Source organism: Staurois parvus, unplaced genomic scaffold (genome assembly GCF_062004578.1).
Source record: "Staurois parvus isolate SC_StPar_1 unplaced genomic scaffold, SC_StPar_1.0 ptg000234l, whole genome shotgun sequence".
Lineage (NCBI taxonomy): Eukaryota > Metazoa > Chordata > Amphibia > Anura > Ranidae > Staurois > Staurois parvus.
Genome location: NW_028318030.1, coordinates 999040 through 1019133, shown reverse-complemented (window position 1 = coordinate 1019133; position 20094 = coordinate 999040). Strand labels below are relative to the sequence as shown.

Genomic DNA, 20094 nt, shown 5'->3' with positions numbered 1-20094 from the left:
TTAACCTGGATCTTTTCGCTGTATCGAAAACCTTCGGCCAGAATTAGGTATCTGGGGCACAGATCAGCTCAGTTCCCGATTTCCAGAGGCACGAGACAGGGCTGTCCTCTGTCCCCCCTGCTCTTTGCCCTGGCTATAGAGCCCCTGGCCCTCTTAATCAGAGCTAACCCGGATGTTAAGGGACTCGAAATAGGGGGCACGCATCATAAATTATGTCTCTTTGCAGATGACGTCTTGCTCTTTCTCACATCCCCATTAACTTCCTCCCCTTCCTTACTCCGGCTCCTTGAGACATTTGGCGCGCTTTCGGGCCTAATAATAAACCCTAATAAATCAACAGCACTCAACATTTCTCTCCCCCCTATAGAGTTGTCGCACTTGCAGCAGATTTTACCATTCCCATGGTCACAGTGTCATATCCCTTTCTTGGGGATCAAACTGACTCCTAGATTATCAGACCTTTACACAGCTAACTATCTTCCGATGCTTAACCACCTCTCAACCCTTCTGACCAAATGGTCTTCCCTTCCCCTCGCATGGCTCGGCAGAATAGCAGTTATCAAGATGTCAATCCTCCCAAAAATTTTATATCTGTTTAGAGTCCTCCCTGTCCCAGTACCTCCTCATTACCTCTGCACACTGCAGCGTCGCATCTTTTCCTATGTATGGGGCAATACTTGTCCTCGTATACTTCGCTCCACCCTCTATCGCCCTAAGCTCAATGGAGGGCTGGGCCTACCTGATATTAGCAAATATTATCAGGCAGCGCATTTAGCCCAGTTGCCTAAATACCATGCAACTTTTGAAATCCCTCAATGGGTTGCGCTTGAATCGATAGAATGTGACCCCTTATCTACAGCAAACTTACTCTGATTGAGGCCGATAGACCGCCGCTCTATAACCAACCCCATCACTTCTCACTTTCTATCCTTATGGGACAAACTGAAAACCCGTTATCTTCTCCAATCACCACATAATCCTATGCTCTCGTTCCTGCGAAACCCAGCTTTCCCCCCAGCTTGGCAGACATCCCTTTTATTTAAAGCCTGGTCCTCTGCTAATTTACTCCGTACACATCATTTCCTACAGAGGAATAAGTTCAAATCCTTTGCCTCGCTGTGGGAAACGCATAGCCTCCCAGCCTCCGAGATATTCCGATACTTGCAGCTACAACACTTTTACGCCCCCTATACCACAATAACCATTCGGCCAGACACCATGTCTTTCTTTGAACGAGCATGCGACAAAGACCCTCATAGACGTGGGCTTATCTCCTGCTTATATTCACTCTTCACCACTTCGATTACCGCGTCCCCCCCTCTGTATACCCATAAGTGGGAAGCGGATATGGGAAAGAAATTTGACCCGTCTGAATGGGACCGCATTTGGGCCAACACAAAATCATCCTCACAGAACATTGTAGCATTGGAAACGAACTATAAAGTCTTAACCCGATGGTACTTGGTCCTGGCGAGAATCGCAAAATTTACCCCTAATTACTCACCCAACTGTTTTAGAGGCTGTACGGACCCAGGAACGCATTACCTCATGTGGTGGGACTGTCCAATAGCCCGAACCTTTTGGGGTGAAATCTTCACCATGATATCTACACTTAGCACTATCACCCTACAACCCGACCCAACAATAGCCCTACTCAATCAATGCCCCCCTGGCATCTCCAATTCGCAATTTAAGCTCATTATGCAAGTTACGACGGTGGCTAAGCAGGTTATAGCAAAATCTTGGAAATCCCCCACCTTGAGTATCGCGGCCATCAAAACTAGAATAACACAAGCCATGATACATGCAAAGGTGGAAGCCACAATTCTTGACACGATTCCTAAATTCTTGCGCATATGGAGCCCCTGGGTAGAGCGCTTCCTCCCCCCTAACTTTGACAAATCACTCCTTCTCCCCTGATTTGTATACTATGCGCTTTGGATATAATCAATAGCCCTTTGTACGTAGCACGCAGGGGCTGTTGTAAACTTGTTGAACGCTCATGGAGTCATGGTTGTTGTTCCACTTTCCCTCTCCCCCCTTCCACCCCGGCCTGTCCCCCCCTTCAAACTTCCCCCTATTTCTTTAATGCACTCGGGAGACATTACTTTGATTGGCTGGAACAATAATGTCTTTTATTGTCAACTTTTATCTACCTGTTTATGCTAGTAGCATATAGACATTTGTACTGTGATTCTCATTCATTTTTTATGTCCTATTGCCACTTCCATGTCCATTGTACATTAGCAATGTCTCCTCGTTTGTTCCATTCTGCTTTATTGTTAATAAAAATGTTTGAACAAGAATACTTTGAAACCGAGGGGTCTAAATATAGAATTAGACCTAAATTGTTTTATTTCAGACTTTTGAAAAGATTTTATGTTTCTATTTTTTAGGGGTTGGGTATTTTAATTTTAATTTTAAGTGTTATTTTTAATTTTTGATGTCGGATAAAGGTAGAAAAAGAAAATAAGAAAGTAATATGAGAATAAATAATATGAGATTAGATTTTTACAATATATTTTATAATAATAGTGTTATGATAACAATTTATATTTTATAGGATCATTATTGGAATATGAATTTTCATATTTTATTTCATTTTAGATATAATGAAATGAAGTTCAGGTAATTTTATAATGTAATATATTTTTATTTAATAATTTATTTTATTTATTTATTTTATCTTATGAAGGTTTGAGTATGAATTTTCATATTTCATATGGTGTTTATATATTAATATATTGGTATAGGTTATCTGGGATTAAGGATTAATTAATTCGAAATTATTAGAGGGGAGTATTTATATGAATTTTAAGAATTCTGTAAAATTAATTGAGTGAGGGATGAGAAGAATTGATAATTTGGAACTACCACTAGAGGGAGTATAATATTAGGATATATGTGAATATAGGATAGGTTTATAATAACTGATTATTTAGGGGCTATTAGTATTATTATGAATATTGTTTATAAAAATTATTTGATTGTTAATAGGTAAATTTAGTATTGGGATAACAATAGTTTTATTTATGTATAATTCGATCGAAATATCTGTCTGTATGTATTTGGTTTTAAAAGTGAAGAATAGGCCGTTAGTATGTTGAAATAGTTTGATTATATGTTTTTATACATATAATCTTGTGACATTCCTGGGTATTGTGCACTGCTTGGACCGTTTTATACGAAGGCCGATTTGCTAGTATATGTGGATTGTGATGGGGACGAATGTCGCTGTTTTTCCCCATTGAAAAATGGCGGTCGGAGCCTCGAGTCATTAGGAGGTATGGGCATATAAGGAGCGGCAAGTGGGACGTCTTTATCCCTTCAGACGAAGTCCGGAAGTGACGAAACGCGTTAGGGAGTGACGTCAAGGCGCACGTACGTAGACCGGAAGTGTCGCTGCGGCCATTTTGTTGGTTTGAAACACATGATGTTTGGTTGGAGAAGTTTCTAACCATGTCTGGAGCTGATATTTCTAATTTTACATGTAAGTGTTGAATAAAAAGTGATTTATATACTTGAAACACTAGCCCCGAGACCCTGTTTATCTCTCTGAGAACTTTGGAAAGAAAGTAACTAACTTGGAAGATGAGGTGGAAGAACATTATTCCATAATAGTGTCTGAGCATTTTCAATACTCATAAGAGGGTAATAGTACCTAGTACTACTGTGTGCTGGTTGATGGTAGACACTGATTTGCAGTGATCACAGAGTGTTCACAGTTTGATATGTGTGATTATATGCACTATAAGGAATTAATTTAATATATATATATATATATTTTTTTTTTTTCTTTTCCTCACTATAAGTTTTTGAAGTGTATTTTGGTTGCACGGGGTGATTTTTGTTATTTTTATTATTATTGAGGTAATGCACTAGATATTTTTATATCTTATTTCGAGGTGCGTTTTGGATGAAATAGCAGCCAATCCTTTCAGTGGAGGAAAAGAGTGAATACATTTGGGATATTTGTGGACACTATTTTGGACTTCTTTTTGGACAATTTTTGGATTTGTGGGATTTTGTTGCACATTATATGTTTGGAATTTGAAAATTGATTTTTATTTTTGTATTTTATTAATTTATTTTTATAATTCACAAAAAGGTTGTGTATATATATATACACCTGAAGACCAAGCCTTTTCTGACACTTTTTGTTCAAATGAAAAAAAAAAATCAGTATTTTTGCTAGGAAATTACTTTGAACCTTCAAACATTGTATATTTTTTTAAAGCAGACACCATAGTGAATAAAATGGTGGGTGCTGAAATTTTTTATGTCACATAGTACATAGCGATTTTTAAAATGCGATTGTTTCGAAAAAAAATACACTTTTCTTTATTTTAATGCACAGAAACACAATATATTGGCAAATTATTTGGTAACTCAAAAAAGATTATGCTATGCTGAGTAAATAGATAGCAAACATGACATGCTTTAAAACTGCGCATGGCCCGTGCAATGGCGACAAATTGCATACTTTTTTAATATCCATAGGCAACGCTTTAAAAGCCTTTACAAGCTAGCATTTTAGATTTACAGAGGAGGTCTAGTGCTAGAATTATTGCCCTTGATCTGACGTTCATGACTTCACATGCATGATACTTCACATGCATGATGCAACCGCTGTTTACATACTGGCATGGAGGCAACTCTTGCGCACGCAGGTGTGCGCACACGTGAGGGGCGAGGGTACTTTTATTTTAATTTTATTTATACATTTATTTTGATTTTTTTAATTATTTGTACACTGTCCCTTTAATTTTTTTTTTGTTCACTTTTAATGCTATCACAGGGAATTCAAATATCCCCTGTAACTTCAATGGACATTGTCATATATTCTTTTTTGAGAAATCTGGGGTCTATCAGACTCTAGATATTTCCTCTGCCCTTACATTATCTAATCAAACCAAGATCGGTGTAATCAGATGCTTTCCCAATTTACAAATGGCGCTGTTTATATCTCCTGCAAAACTGAAGTGATAAAATACTCATAGCTTCCGATTTCTTAGACTATAGAGATGATTGGCACCATTCCGGTCTCCTATCAGCTCTATGGTCAGCTGGCAGAAACCCCGGCTGCATTTTCAGGTTCCCCCGATGGCACGGGACTGCCCGAAAAGGCTGTGAAAGGCAGCGAGGGAGGGGGTGCATCTTCTCCCGCTGCTTGTAAAAGCAATCCTGCAGCTAACTAGCCACTAGGATTGCTTTTACATGAAAGCCCATCGCCAGCTGAAAAAAAAAATACCACCTTTTGTTCCTTTATTCTTTATTTTAATAATTTCCAGTATCCCAGGAATTCAAGAGGCAAATCCTCCAGCAAAATATTCTCTTTTTATCTTGTCTTCTCTCCTCCTCCTCTCCTTTAAAACCTCCTTATCTTCTTTCCGCCCCTCTCCCTCATTACCTCCCTTATGTAAAATAAAGTTCTTTTCAGATCTTCTAGATGCAAGTCCCTCCGTTATCTCTTTGCTGACCCCAAAAGGCAACCCCTACATCCATATTCATCAATATTTTTCTTCAATCTCGTTTGACATTTTTAACATTTGTCACACTCCATACTCTTCTGCCGCTCTCACTCACCCATTTTCTCCAACTTCTTCCCTTCTGGTGGTGGCGGCGTCTGAGGATCTTCCTGATGGTGGTGGGGGGTTGCACAGAATGGTTTCTCAGGTCTTCATTTCTTTCCACGGTAAGGTTCTTCTTTAATGACTCCCCAAGGTCCAACTTCTGCAGCAGTTCCATAGAGGGATTAATCACTTTGGAGGTGGGGGAGAGAGGGAAGATCAAAGCTGTATATCCTCTCCTCCCATAGCATAGCATATACCAGCCGGCAGCTCTCTGTTCCAGAGCTCCTTTGCGGCTGATCACGTGGCCGCCTAGCATCCTATGGGCTCCGGCTTCCCAGGACTCTCCTACTCCTCCTGTCCCTCGGCTTCAGCCTGCACCACCGCACCACCCAGCACGCCAGCCAGCATGCCAGAGTCTGTGGGAGCTGGACCGGCACCTCTCAGGGCGCCAGCACTGCAGCAGGCAAGTACCCCTCTCTGCTTCCCCGCCTCATACAGGACCGCCGGCGGAACGCGGGTGGAGCATGGTGTCAGGAGATCTCACCTCGATCTCCCATTCGGAGCCATACTCAGGCTCCTCCCCTGGATCATGCTCTCATGTTAAGGTTATAATCGTGGACTCAGAGGGGCTAAACAACACCAGCTGCCCTGGTAATTTGGATGGCTGTATCTGCGGTAATGGAAGACAGGACGAAAACATCCCGTTTGTCCTTCCACTTCACTGTGAGCAATTCCTCATTTCTCAAGCAGGCTTTTTCAGCCTTTCTAAGATGGGTATTTACAAGCTGTTGGGGGAAGCCCTGGCGATTAGGTCACACAATGCCACAGTGTCAGGGAGCGAGGAGCCAGACACACAAGGATGTGTGATTAAAGGTAGGTTTATTTACACAGAAACAAGGCAAAGTCTATGCAAGTCCGACAGCAACAGCGGATGACTTGGTAGGACAGAAGTTCTCCTGCCGAGGTCATCTTCCAGGATAATCAAGTCGAGAACCAGCGGGAATCGTAGCCAAAGCTGGGGTCAGAAGCCAGGAAGAATGGTCGCCAGAGCCGGGGTCAGAAGCCAGAAGGAGTCTTAGCCAAAGCCGAGTCAGTATCCAGGAGAGCAAAGAGTTAACCGAACAGGAGCTTGCTGCTGTGCAACAGACAGGACACGAATGCAAAGGACAGCTGCAAACAGCAGACTTAAATGTAATAAGCCGCCACCTCCTGGGAGGAGCCGCAGAGGGCTGAAAGCATAAAGGATCCCACAATGCTTTGCAGACCTAAGATGGATGCCAGCACATGGAGCAGCACAAGCCCTGAGGAAAGGTAGGACCTTGATACACATGCACCAATTCCACAATTGTACAAATGTCTAAATAGTGGCATGCTTGAATAAAAATTGTCCACATATAAGTGGAAAATATGGAAAAAGGGTGACACCAAATCCCAAACTATCTTGCCACTGCTCCCCATGTAGTCTGAGCATCCGGGGGGCTCCACGTAACTATCTTTTCCCTCGTAAATCCGAAACTTATATGTGTAGTCTGTTGCCCTCTCACGGGTCTTATACAGCTGGACCCCATATCTGGCACGCTTGCTGGGGATAAATTGTTTGAATGCAAGGCGGCCAGAAAAATTAATGAGGGACTCATCAGCGCAAATGTTTTGCTGCAAATTTCTGGTTATGGTGATTTACGAGGGGCCGAATATTGTGGAGCTGGTTAAATTCAGGGTCACCCCGAGGACGACTGAGTGTGTTGTTGCTGAAATGCATAACATGCATTATGTTCTCATATCTAGTCCTTGCCATGGCAGCAGAGAACATGGGCATATGATGAATCGGGTCTGTGGACCAATGCGACTGCAATTGACTTTTTTTAGTAATGCCCATGTTGAGAGTTAGGCCCAAAAAAACTTTAAATTCAGAAACCATAATGGGTTTCCATGCGATTGGTATGGCAAGGTTTGAATTTGGGTTGATGGCAATAAACTGTTGTGCATATAAATTGCTTTGATCCACAATCAATGAATACAGATCTTCTGTGAAAAACAGCTCCATAAAATCAAGAGGAGTATTTAAATTTGCTGTTTCCACCTGAATTCCTGGTTGGGCAATGAATGGGGGAAGTATGGGTGCTGCAGAATTTGTGGGCTGCCAATCGGGATTTGCAAGCACCTCCGGAAGGACACTATGGGCTCTACGGGCCTGTGTGCAAATTCTTGGTGGCCGCAGGACACTACGTGTGCTCACCACCGCACCAGCTTGTACTGCACTTATGGGACTCACCACATCACCAAGTGATACTGCAGTGCTGGTATGAAAAAGATCAGGATGTACTAGGTTACTGGTACTCGCCAGTTCACCAAAAGGTAGAGCGGCACTAGTACTGGCACTCTGCTGCATATGAGCGTCATAATGCATTTGAAATATCTCAGTAACCTGGAAATGGGGTCGGGTACACCTGATCTTAGCAGGGACCACTTCTCCATAATCTGAGCTATCTGTCAGGGTGCCGCTGCTGTCTACAGGTTTGCATTCTGAGGCTGATTCTGTCAGTGAGTCTTCCCCTTTGCTCTCACCTGACATGCTCAGAATCCTGTAGGCCTCTTCACTAGTGTACCTTTGGTTGGACATTTTGACCACTAAAATTATAGGTACCTAGTGCGACTCACGGGAAAAAGAGTGCCTGGCTGTCAGAGACTGCTTGAACCACTACAAAAAAATTACCGACAAGTGCTAACAGAGATCAGGCCTGATTCTGTGAACACTTCAGTTTTGTATGTAATGTATCAAGTGACAGTGATCTACTGACACTGCACTTGCTGGGGGAGAAAAGGGGGTGGTAAATGTAGGGACTAAACGCAGGTGCTGGCATGTGTCAGGGCTGATCCTGCTAACGCTGCATTTTTGGGCACGCTATACTAATGTGAACGCTGGTATAGTGCAGATCTGATCAAAGATATTGATCCGTTCAGACACTATACTAGCAATGGAGGTTTGCAAGTGAGCGTGTTCCTGGCAATTAAGGGGTTAAATGTGAGTACTGGTGTACTAGAGGGCAATATGACTCTATCTGGGAGGGACACTAACTGACGCTAACGCTATCTGAAGTCGCCGGTGACACTAATACAGTGATCAGTAAAAAATCTGTACACTGTAAATAATGACACTGGTGACAGGGCAGTGAAGGGGTTAAGTTGGGGGGGCGATCCAGGAGTTAAATGTGATTACTGGTGTACTAGCGGGCAAACTGGCGCTATCTGGGAGGGGCGCTAACGCTATCGGAAGTCGCCAGCGACACTAATACAGTGATCAGTAAAAAATCTGTACACTGTAAATAATGACACTGGTGACAGGGCAGTGAAGGGGTTAACTGGGGGAGGGTGATCAGGGGGTTAAATGTGACCTAGATGTGTTCTGACTGTAAGTATGTGCTGTTTTACTCACATTTACTGTGTCTTCTCTCTCTGGGACGGGATGTGCCCAGGCAGAGAAGATTGACATCATATCCTGTCCTGTGTAACTGTCAACACGGGACAGGATAGGACAGGGACCGATCATCCAAGGCCGCGAACAGGGGCACGGGTAGGGCGCGAGTGCCCCCTACCCAAAGATGCAAAGTCACGTGTATATATACGTGATTTTGCGCACCCTTGCTGCCCTGTAGCAGTATACAGTATCTGCTATAGCTCGGCGGGAAAAAGGTTCAATTGTAGGCAGGTTATACTATATAATAACAACGTAGGATACTGTTAAAGTGTACTAGAAATAAAAGCACAAACTGGTGAGAATCAGCCAGTAACAGATATTATGAGCAAAGATTCTGTGATAAGGAAGCTGTGGTTAATATAAGGAAGAGTTTTTTTGTTGCTGCACAGGCTGCACCCTTACATCTCTCAGCAGGTTGCATCCTTTGTAGTCCTCTGCACACCATGGGCACATACAACTGCTGGGAAATACTCTCCATCACTATGATGTTTCTGAGTAAGTGAATAATGAGATGTTCAGGCTTTGACAAATTTTTACAAATTTATTTTGTCAGTAATATTTCATTTGTTCATTATAGAATGCTCAATTATAAGATAAAAGAGTTAAATGTATTTTTTTAGCAATGGTAATAGGAATGCCTTTTTAACCTAGCCATGTATGTAAAGCTGACCATATACAGATCAAAACTCAGCCATTTCAGCAGGGACTAGCCAAATGTTGTTCACAAGTCGATTATTTGACTGGCTTCTGTCAAAGGGACATTTTGGAAATATTTTACAGATCTGCAGCTGCTGATCAGTGTATTATGACAGAAGAGGGTGCAGCTGTCAGAATGCAATGTGGCAGTCGAGGGATTCCACCATCCATCTTGTTTGTGGTTGGGCTAAAAAAAATAAGTGACTGGTCATGTTTGCTATGCAATGACTACACTTTCTTTGTGTCTGCTATCTCTGACATTTTGCCTTATATGAAATGTTGTATACCACTTTTGACCTATTTTGCCATTTACAAGTAGAGAATGTTAAAGCAAATTTTTATATTCATAACTCATTCTATTGGACAATGTGGTACATTCCATTAAAAGAGATTGCTGCCATCCCCCCTTTTATTTCCTTTTACATTTCTTTTATTAATACTAAAAAGCAAATCAATGGTTTTAGAAAGAGATGGTGGCAAATGTCAAATTGTGCTTGAGGCTACCACAAGTTAAAAATTTCGTAACAACATTTTGTGCTTTGGCAACGTCCGTGGAATTACTTCCGTAATGGTGTTATTTTGTATGTTTGATTGTGGTAATTGGTACTTCATACTATGTAAGTCACAAGGTTTAATGAGGTATCACAAGTTCCTGAGGCTGAAGAAGGTTTCCACACCTTGCAGTCAACAGTGATTTGTTATAACGAGTCACCGAAGTCCAGGGTGAAGTTTTTGATCAATTATTAACCCCTCAGTGTTTTAGTTTCAATACATTTTTCAAGTATTAATAAATATAAGCATATTGCTATAAATCCAGTGCTTTACAGGTATGAACAGGTATAATAAAGCAATAGACCGAGTTACAGTATAATGCATTGGTGACATTAGTAAGCATTCAGAATGAGATGTGCACTGCTATCTAGTATGCACATCTTAAACGTATCTAATATACAGTATGTAGTGCTACCCTCACGAGGGCCACCTGTATGTTGCCTCGGTTTCCCCTTTTTTCCCCCCTTCAGGAACTCGCACACACACTTTTGCTTGTTGTCTATAATGACCAGTCTAGGGGTTGTTTGTTTTTGGAGTTTTATTGTAGAACAGGGGATAGGGATGGGGAATTGTAGTAGGATACTCCAAAATTAGAACTATTCACATTGAGGACATCTGAATGTATCTCTCAGTTGAGCAACATAGAAGTCTCAGCTAAAAGCAGATAGCAGACTTCCTTGTAACATATTGCAAGTAGTTTTTGGAGTGAGCCAAGTACCTTCAGCTGTAGTAGTAGTAACAGGGATGAGTTCCTCAGGTACAGGCCCATTACGGCAGACTGTGATAGTCTATAAATGATAGCAAATGAGCAAGTCCTCTGCCGTAGCATCCACTGGACAAACTTTTCAGAACACTAGCCAGTGTTCCCTTTCTCAGACCCTCGCTGACTATCAAGCATCAGAGGGGTAGGCACACACAGAGTCCCCAAGATCTCTCAGTGTCTGTACTCACAAGTCCAAGGACAGAATAGTTACCTCCTTCCAATCTTCCAAGAGACTCTCTCCAGTGATATCAGACAGATCTTTGGCAGACAGCTCCCCTTAGTCAGCTTACTGTGGAACCAGGGTCCCTCTCTCTAATTCAGACCCTCAAGTTGACCCACCTGAGGCCACATGGCAGCAAGTGCCAGGTGAGCCAAGACTGCCTTCAGCCTGGCTTGGTGCAATCCACTCCCGGGAATGACACTGAACCCATGTGCTCACAGAACATAAATACCACTCCCAGCTGCAATTGGGCCACCCTCCCCTGCAATTGCCCAGAGCTGTATTAATATTCATGCTGTTCATTTGCCTAGCCCCTGCCCATGTTTTGGAAGGCTCTCATAGCTTCCTGAAGGTGGCCAGAATTCAGACAAACTAATAACACCAGAGCATCATGAGCAGACCTGACTAAACAATCACGACACTCTGTTAAGCAGAATACCACACTGACAGGCTCCCCAGTAAGCAGAAAAACACAGCTATGCTTAACCTAACAATACATATCCTAGAACCTGACTAGGAGTGTGCTAGATATAAGTATAAACATGTAAAGGGAACAAAAAACTTGATCAACAAAAAAAAAATTCAAAATATAAATTACAATAAACCAAACCACTCAAGTTTTTTTTGCTGTAAGCTATCAGCCTGCTACAATATGGTTTGTTTTATTTTCTTTACATACACCGTGGAGCTTTGTTGCTTCAATGTTATTGCAAGGTTAGTACAATAAATGTACAATGACGGGCGCAAGGTGGTTCTCTCGTTCTGATAGGATGTCATATGACGTCCCTCCATTCTCACAGCGCATGTGCGGCTCAGGGAGCCAAGGGACACAGCGGATCACGGAAAGAGCCAAAGATGTCGGCTCGGTCATGTGATCATCTGTGTCCAATCACAGCTCATCACATGTAAACACGGAAATGCCGGTTATCGGCATTTCTCTCCTCTCGAGCTGTCACGTTGACAGCTCGAGAGGTGAGGAGAGCCAGTAATCGGCTTTCCGCGGAGGGGACATGTACACTGATCATCAGGGCACTGATGATCAGTGTGCCCTGATGATCAGTGTGGCCCCAGAAGTGCCACCTGTCAGTGTCCATCAGTAACAGCAGTCAGTGCTCATCAGTGCCACGTGCCAGTGCCCATCAGTGCCACATCAATGCCACATATCAGTGCACATCAATGCCACATATCAGTGCCCATCTGAGCTGCCTTTCAATGTCACCCATCAGTGCCAGTCAGTGCCACCTATCAATGCCAATCAGTGACACCTATCAGTGCTGCCAATCAGTGCCGCCTATCCGTGCCAGTCAGTGTCACCTATCAGTGCGCATCAGTGCCACCTATCAGTGCCAGTCAGTGCCGCCTAACAGTGCCACTCAGTGCTGCCTAACAGTGCCACTCAGTGCTGCCTATCAGTGCCAGCCAGTGCTGCCTATCAGTGCCATATATCAGTGTCATGTATCAGTGCTGCCTTTAAGTGCCCATCAGTGATGCCTGTCAATGCCCATCAGTGCAACCTACCAGTGCCTCCTCATGAGTGCCCATCAGTGCCGCCTATCAGTGTGCATCAGTGCAGCCTATTAGTGCCCATCACTGCAGCCTCATTAGCGCACATCAGTGAAGGAGAAAAATCACTTATTTATAAAATTGTATAACAAAAACTAAGAAAAAACTTTTTTTTTCAAAATTTTCTGTGGTTTTTGGTTTGTTTAAGAAAAAATAAAAATCCCAGAGGTAATTAAATACCACCAAAAGAAAGCTCTATCTGTCTCAAAAAAATGATAAAAACGTCATATGGGTACAGTGTTGCATGACCGCGCAATTGTCATTCAAAGTGTGACAGCGCTGAAAGATGGAAATTGGCCTGGGCAGGAAGGGGGTATAAGTGCCCTGTAGGCTAGTGGTTAAACTTCACTATGGAAGTGTAATTTTTTGTCCTGTTGTGTTAATCATGGATGTCAGTGAATCCCTGGTGGAGCCATTGGTGGATACTGATTCTAAGCATGTTCTGACCATTTATAATCTAATGGCCCATCGCATCTGGTAAGAGGCATCTGTTTAATTGGATCATTGGGTGATGGCATCTTCTATCTATGGTGGAACACTACCATTTCTGCGGAATTTGTGGCCTTTCACTCACACTGAAGAATTGATCTGTTTTGGGTATACACAACCTTTTAGTTGAACCTTTTTACTTTGACAAGATTCTGGAATACACATTTTCAGTTAACTTTTATACAATTAATTAAGTATATTTGTGTGATCACTTTTATACACATTTTGTGTTTGATCAATAATTTTATTGTTTGTGTACTATTTATTTACAGTTTGTGATGTTGAGTCTATTTATTCACAGTATGGAATATTGAGTTTATTTATTGAAATTTCTTTTAGCGCTGCTTTTTCTGTTTATTCTTTCAACTACTATAGTTGCACAGCAGCTGATTGGTTTAATTATCACTTATGACCTAGAAGGGATATAATTGATTGTTTATTAAACTACACCATATAAAGTATTACCAATGCTGTTTGCCAGGGTGCCTTAGACATGCAAAACTGCATTGACTTTTATAACCATAGTCATAGGATGGGAGTAAGATCCTACCCTTGTAACCAAGAATTCCAATTCATTTGGAAATCTGTGTTTCCCAGTTGTTTGTATGACAAAGTATTCAAAGGAATATTGTAGATGGACTTTCCCCTCAGTCTTTTAGACGCATGTTACTTGACTTGGCTCACAGTGAGGCATTGAGAGGTCACCTAGGGGCCAAGAAAACAGAGGCACAGATAACAGACTGGTTTTACTGTCTGGGTGTCACTGCTGAGGTAAACCAGTACTGTTTTTTCTGTCCCACTTGTCAGCTAACTGCTCAAGTGTTGCTTTTTAGTAACTTCTTGCCTGTACCAATTACCGGGGTATTGTGATGGGTCCGGTAGGACACTCTGTGAAATTGGTCTGGGGTCAGTATGCCCTTGTGGTACTTAAATATGCAGTGAGGTATCCTGAGGTGGGCCCTCTAAGAAAACCCCCTTAAAAGTGATTTCTCAAGAACTATTTAACATGTTTTCAAGAACTGGATTCCCCAATGAAATCCTGACACACCAAGGCACTTAATTTATGTTGAAGATGATGACAGACTTGGGCAAGTTGTTCCAGATTAAACAATTGCGTACATCTGTTTATCACCCACAAACAGATGGGCTGGTTGATTGGTTCAACAAAAATTAAAATCTATTCTCATGAGCATTGTACAAATAGTTGGAAAAGATTGAGACTGCTTACTCCCAGTGTTTCTCATCAGAAATAAACCTCAGTCATCTAATGGGTTTTCCCTGTTTGACTTGGTGTACAGGCTAAGGACCTTGAGAGTTGCTGGACCTGCTCAGAGAAACCTGGGAAAGTGAATCTTTACATGGTGGTGAGGCATATCATTGAAAGTATTGCTAAGGTGATGCCTCTGGTAAAGAAGCATTTATAGAAGGCAAAAGAAGCCTAGAGAAGGGTATACAACCAGTCTTCTAGATTTATTACAGTTCTAGGTTGGGGACTGGGTGGTCATGCTTATACCCACAGTGAAGAGTAAGTTCCTGGCTAAATAGCAGGGGCCATTTGGGGTGTTAATATATAAAGTACACCAACCTGTGAAGCATAAGCCTTACGAAATATACCTTGTGAAATTATTAGAATGCTGGAAAGACCCAGAGCGGGTAGCTGCACTGGCTGAGGTTATATCAGAATCCCCTGTAGGAGCGGACCTAGAGCCAATTGCCATCACTCTATTCCAGCCACAATCTCAGCAGGCAAAATAGCTTTTACAGAGGAATAGAGAAATCTTTTTAGAACTGTCAGGTCTTATCAGTGTGAGTGGAGCCTAATGTTAAGGTCATAATACAAAAAAAATTTGCTTTCATGAGGCACACAGGAAAGCTGTATCAGAGGAGGTTCAGAAAATGCTTGCATTCTGTATCATTGAAGAGTCATAGAATGAATGGTAAAGCCCAATTGTGTTGGTACCAAAGCCCAACAGGACTCTAAGCTGATAGAGAGCTTGGGACCAGCCCAGTATATTTCCATCTTAAACCTCATTAAAGAGATACTAGCAGATACCGTTAACCAAATAAGCCAGAGAAAATACATAATTTTCCACCCCAGAGGGTTACTTCCAAAGTAAAAGAATACCATTTGGGTTGCACTCTGCCACAGCTACTTTCCAGATGGATAAAGCACTATGTCCTCATCAGAAGTACAATTCTGTCTATCTTATTGACATTGTTATCTTCAGTACAGACTGGAAACCCATCATTTCTGAGTTCAGACTGTGTTAGACGCTTTAAAGAAAGAGACCTGGGGTACATTGTGGGTAGGGGTTTGATGAAGCTTCAAATGAACAAGGTAGAGGCTATTCAGGCTTGGCCCCACCCCATCACAAAGAAACAGGGCATAGTTGGGAGTTCGGTACTACCAACAGTTTTTCCCCAGTTTCACTGCTGGTGCTGCAGCACTGACTGACTTGATGAAGGGTAAGAAATCAATTATGGTTACGAGCAATGACAATGCTGAGGGGACTTTTCTGGAGTTTAAATGATAAGTTCGCCTTTCCACAAAAAATAATAAAGGCACATAATTTTGCAGGTTAACAAATGTGTATTTATTATTTTTTTGTGATCAACAGATCGCTGGTGCCATGCAGGTCTCTTGCACACTGTCAGTTTATCTGTTTGCTCATACATCCCATATGAGCAAGCCAATACTTGCTGACAGGAAGACTCAATGAACTACTACAGTGCTCACAGCACCGTGGTAGTTCTTTAAGGACTGCAAGCTGACAGCCACTAAAGCTGTTGGATCTTGTAGTCCATTCACTCACAGAACATTGTGAATGAATGATGCGGCCGTGAGCGTTGAGCCTTGCATGGCCGCGCTGTGTTTGAAAACTGACAGCTAGTATAGGAAACTTCTCCCCGTACTTCTGTCACAGGAGGGGGGGGGGGGCAGCAGGTGGCAGCTGCATGAACATGTAACATGTTCCCAAAGGTGAACTTATTCTTGCCAGTATCCAATGGCGATTACTACATATTTTTCTAAAGAATGTATTGTCAAAATAGATGCCTTCAGTGGAGGTTTAGGAGCTGTTTTGTCATAGTAAATCAATAGGGAGGAACAGTCCACAGTCTTTCTCAGCAGGAAAACCAGGACCTGGATCACCTGCAGATGGAACTGTGCTTTCCAGAGCAAAAAAGTTGTAGTTCCAGTGTCCATCAGTGGGTGTTTCCCAGTAACAAGCAGTTTCTAGTAATCAGTCTCACCGGATGCTAGCTGCTGGGCAAGTATTTAGTCTCTCCTCTGCTAGTACACTTCACATCAGTGTTTTGCTTTGCTTGCTGCCAGATAGAGCGCTGTTTATCCTGCTCCTGATCTTACTCTTGCCCTGCATCCTATACCCTGCTGTCTTATTCCAGCACCCCTTGTTCCTTATCCCAGTCCTGGTGTTCCCCTTCTTGTGTTTCCTGCATCTCCAGTTTATCCTGTTTATCCGTGTTCCCCATTTTTGTACATATTTTGTATAGTTAGTTTGTAGCTGGGCTTCCTGTTATTTAGTTAGGGATTTTGGTTAAATAGTAGTGGTTCAGTTGTATTTTTATGTTTACTGGTGTGTAGATGCATCTTGTTTACTATTAATGAAATTACTTAAGTATATATAGTCTGGTTTTAGTTTCTATGGATAGCTACACAGAGCTGGCCATCTCAGCTGTTGATTACTGACAAGGAAGTTGACAGCCACTGTAGTGGAGAAAGAATACCTGGTCACCAGGTGGGCTTTAGATTTCCCATGCTATTTTCACCTTGACAGGGATTTCCATTTGGTGTCAGACCATGTCCCACTGACCTGAATGAAACAGAACAAACACACAAATGCTAGGGTAACCAGGTGTTCTTGTCTCTACAAAAGTTTAAATTTGTGGTGGAACATAGGACTGGAAAACATCAATATACTTAGGATACTCTGCAAAGTGTCATACGTTGCTCCGTTCACCTCTGTGGCAAGGGGGGGGGGGTACAGTACACCAAGGTTGGGTCCAGGATGGGAGATATGCATCACCATTGTTTGGGTTGTGGTCCCTCTAAGGGGGACAAAAAGAAACAGTATGAAGTACTCAGGAATTCCCATCCATGCAGGATGAGGGGTTCCAAGGTGAGCCAGTAGAGATGGGAAGCTGATTTCCAATTTTCCCAAGGTGGTTAGGTCCTGGAATTTGGAGGTTTGGAGAAATTTGATGGTGTAAAAGAACCTCTAACCCTGTCTATAGGTATATTAGTCCTGTAAGGATTAACCCACCTGCAAAAGAGGGCTGAAAAGGGCAAGAAACAGCCATCAGATGTCAATTAGGGGTTGTGTGGAGCAGGACACACTTATGAGAATGAGCTGTGTGCTGTTTGCTGAGACATTGCTGAACTGTGACTTTTTCTTTGGGCACTTGGAGCAGGCAGGGTCTTAAAACCCTGTTGAGAGGCAAGATTTTGCTGTCAGTGACCTGATGTTTTGCTTTGTTGCAGAGATTGTGGAATAGTTTTTTTTTCATGCTGATGAATAAGCTGTTATTGTTTTAGTCTTTTTTTGAAAAATATAGACTGTTTTCTTTTACAAGCACAGCTGGCTAGTGATCTAGAACCCCTACTATCACAGCATGCACAGCTTGATCCTGGTCTCAGCTGACATGCAGGTGTCCCCTTAGCAGCAGCCTATGGGTAACTAAAAGAGATATTTGGAAACAGGGAGGAGGGAAAAGTCATTGTTAGATCTGCAGGACATCTTTGTCCAGCAGGTCAAAGCAACATTTTCAAAGAATAAAACTAAACATAGAAGGTAAGCATGGACCTCAATTTCTAAAATAATATTTTAAAAAAAGTTTAATATCACTTACTAATTACAGTAGCTTACAAGCACACACATTAAAGCTCAATTCTAGTCAGAAACAAAAGACAAATTAATACACCTCTGAGTTTATTGATATAATATTATTTATTTAAGGTACTTATATAGCGTCGTCCATTTACGCAGTGCTTTACACATATATATTGTACATTCACATCAGTCCCTAACCCTCAAGGGGCGTATAATCTAAGATCCCTAACTCACATACATACACATACTAGGGCCAATTTAGACAGGAGGCAATTAACCTACCAGCAAGTGTTTGGAGTGTGGGAGGAAACTGGAGTACCCGGAGGAAACCCACGCAGGCACAGGGAGAACATGCAAACTCCAGGCAGGTGGTGCCGTGGCTGGGATTCGAACCAACGACCCTAGTACTGCCAGGTGGAATTGCTAACCATTTAGCCACTGTGCTGCCCATATTATATTATATTTATTTTCTTAAACACATGCAGTGTAAGTATCTGAATTTTAGCTGCTATCATGTCTCATGTACAACAAAGCTCAAGATGTCAAGCAGGTCATAGAGCCAATTAGCTGTGCTGCAGTGTCCATGTGCTCAAGTGCTAACAAGGAACATGCTTATAGAAGAAAAGAAGAGTGACAAAGAGATGAGGCTATCAATATGCTGTTCTCCTTTCACTTACCAGTAATAGGCTGGGGAAAAGCGTCACTTAACTGCAGCAGAGTGAATGGGATCTCCAGCACTTTCACACAGGGTTGTACTATAGACTGGATCAGCAGTATTATTAATCTTTAGGCAGGTAAACCTGCTCTCATATATTTTGCAGTTTGTAGGCAAATGCAGTCTGTACTCCTCTCTTTAGGTTATGCTAGGTTTGAGTAACAATGCAGAAGGGAAAGGAAGATATGAGGAACCTAGTTCCTCTATGATGTCCTGTGGTCATCTGATTGGATGTTGCCATCTCTGGTGAGGGCAATGCTTATATAACCGCCTACCACAAATTTACTGTGGCAAAGTGACATATATGTACACGATCTAGCAATTCAAGGCTGAGGGTGCACACGTGTATGCCTTTCACCCCTTCTGTGCTTTTATTCAACAGAGCACAAGCCGGTCAGCAGATCCCAGCCAATTATTTATGGCCCTGTGTTTACTGAGAACATAGTGCTCTAAAAAAAAGCAGGAAGAAAAAAACAAACACATCATTTAGTAAAACAGCACATATCACACACATTACACATTGTTAGGCACACAGTTAACCCTTTGACTGCCCCTAGATGTGACCCCCTTCCCAGCCAGTGTCATTAGTACAGTGACAATGTATAGTATATTTTTTTATGCAAACAATCTTTGTTTGAGTTCAGTAAGTATTTCAGAGAATATGACCTTGGAGGTCCTTCCCTTCAACTTGCAGCCTAGTTCTTTAAATTGATTCTTATGGAGCCTCCACCTTCCAAGTATTCTGGGCATGAACCAAGACAGCTGGGTCATGCCCAGCCCCTCCCAGTAATTTATCAACCTGGGCCACCACATGCCTAACCCTGGCACCAGGGAGACAGCAAACCATTCGGTTGAGTCGATCCTGGCGACAAATTATTCTATCAGTACTTCTGATTATAGAATCCCCTACTACCACCAGCTGTCTAGGCCTTCCTGCACTATCCTCACCACCCCTCCCAGATGGTCTGCCCTCCCAGCTGTTAGGGATAGCAGTGACATCCAGGGCTGCCACCCCCACATCTTCACCCAACTTGGCAAATCTGTTTGGGTGTTCAAACCCAGGGCCAGCCTTCCTTTGAAAACGAATGACAGATTGCAAAGGATAGCAGGACAAACCCCAAAAAGCTAGAGTAGGTGACAAAGAGAAGGCAAATTTATTAAGTACCTTCTTCAGCTCTGTGTATACAAAGGAGCATGG

At 42.4% G+C, this 20094-nt stretch overlaps 1 protein-coding gene across 4 annotated transcripts in view; it reads left to right on the top strand.

The window, feature by feature from the left end:
- The first annotated feature begins 9450 nt into the window (after nucleotides 1–9450).
- The window catches only part of TMEM273 (transmembrane protein 273), a 236926-nt gene continuing 226282 nt past the window's right edge, over nucleotides 9451–20094 (top strand). For all 4 annotated transcript variants that reach the window (XM_089680063.1, XM_089680061.1, XM_089680062.1 and 1 more), the window contains exon 1: nucleotides 9451–9543. In XM_089680063.1, coding sequence (XP_089536189.1) covers nucleotides 9492–9543 — 52 coding nt within the window. In that variant the 5' untranslated portion in view covers nucleotides 9451–9491. The remainder of the gene's footprint in view (nucleotides 9544–20094) is intronic.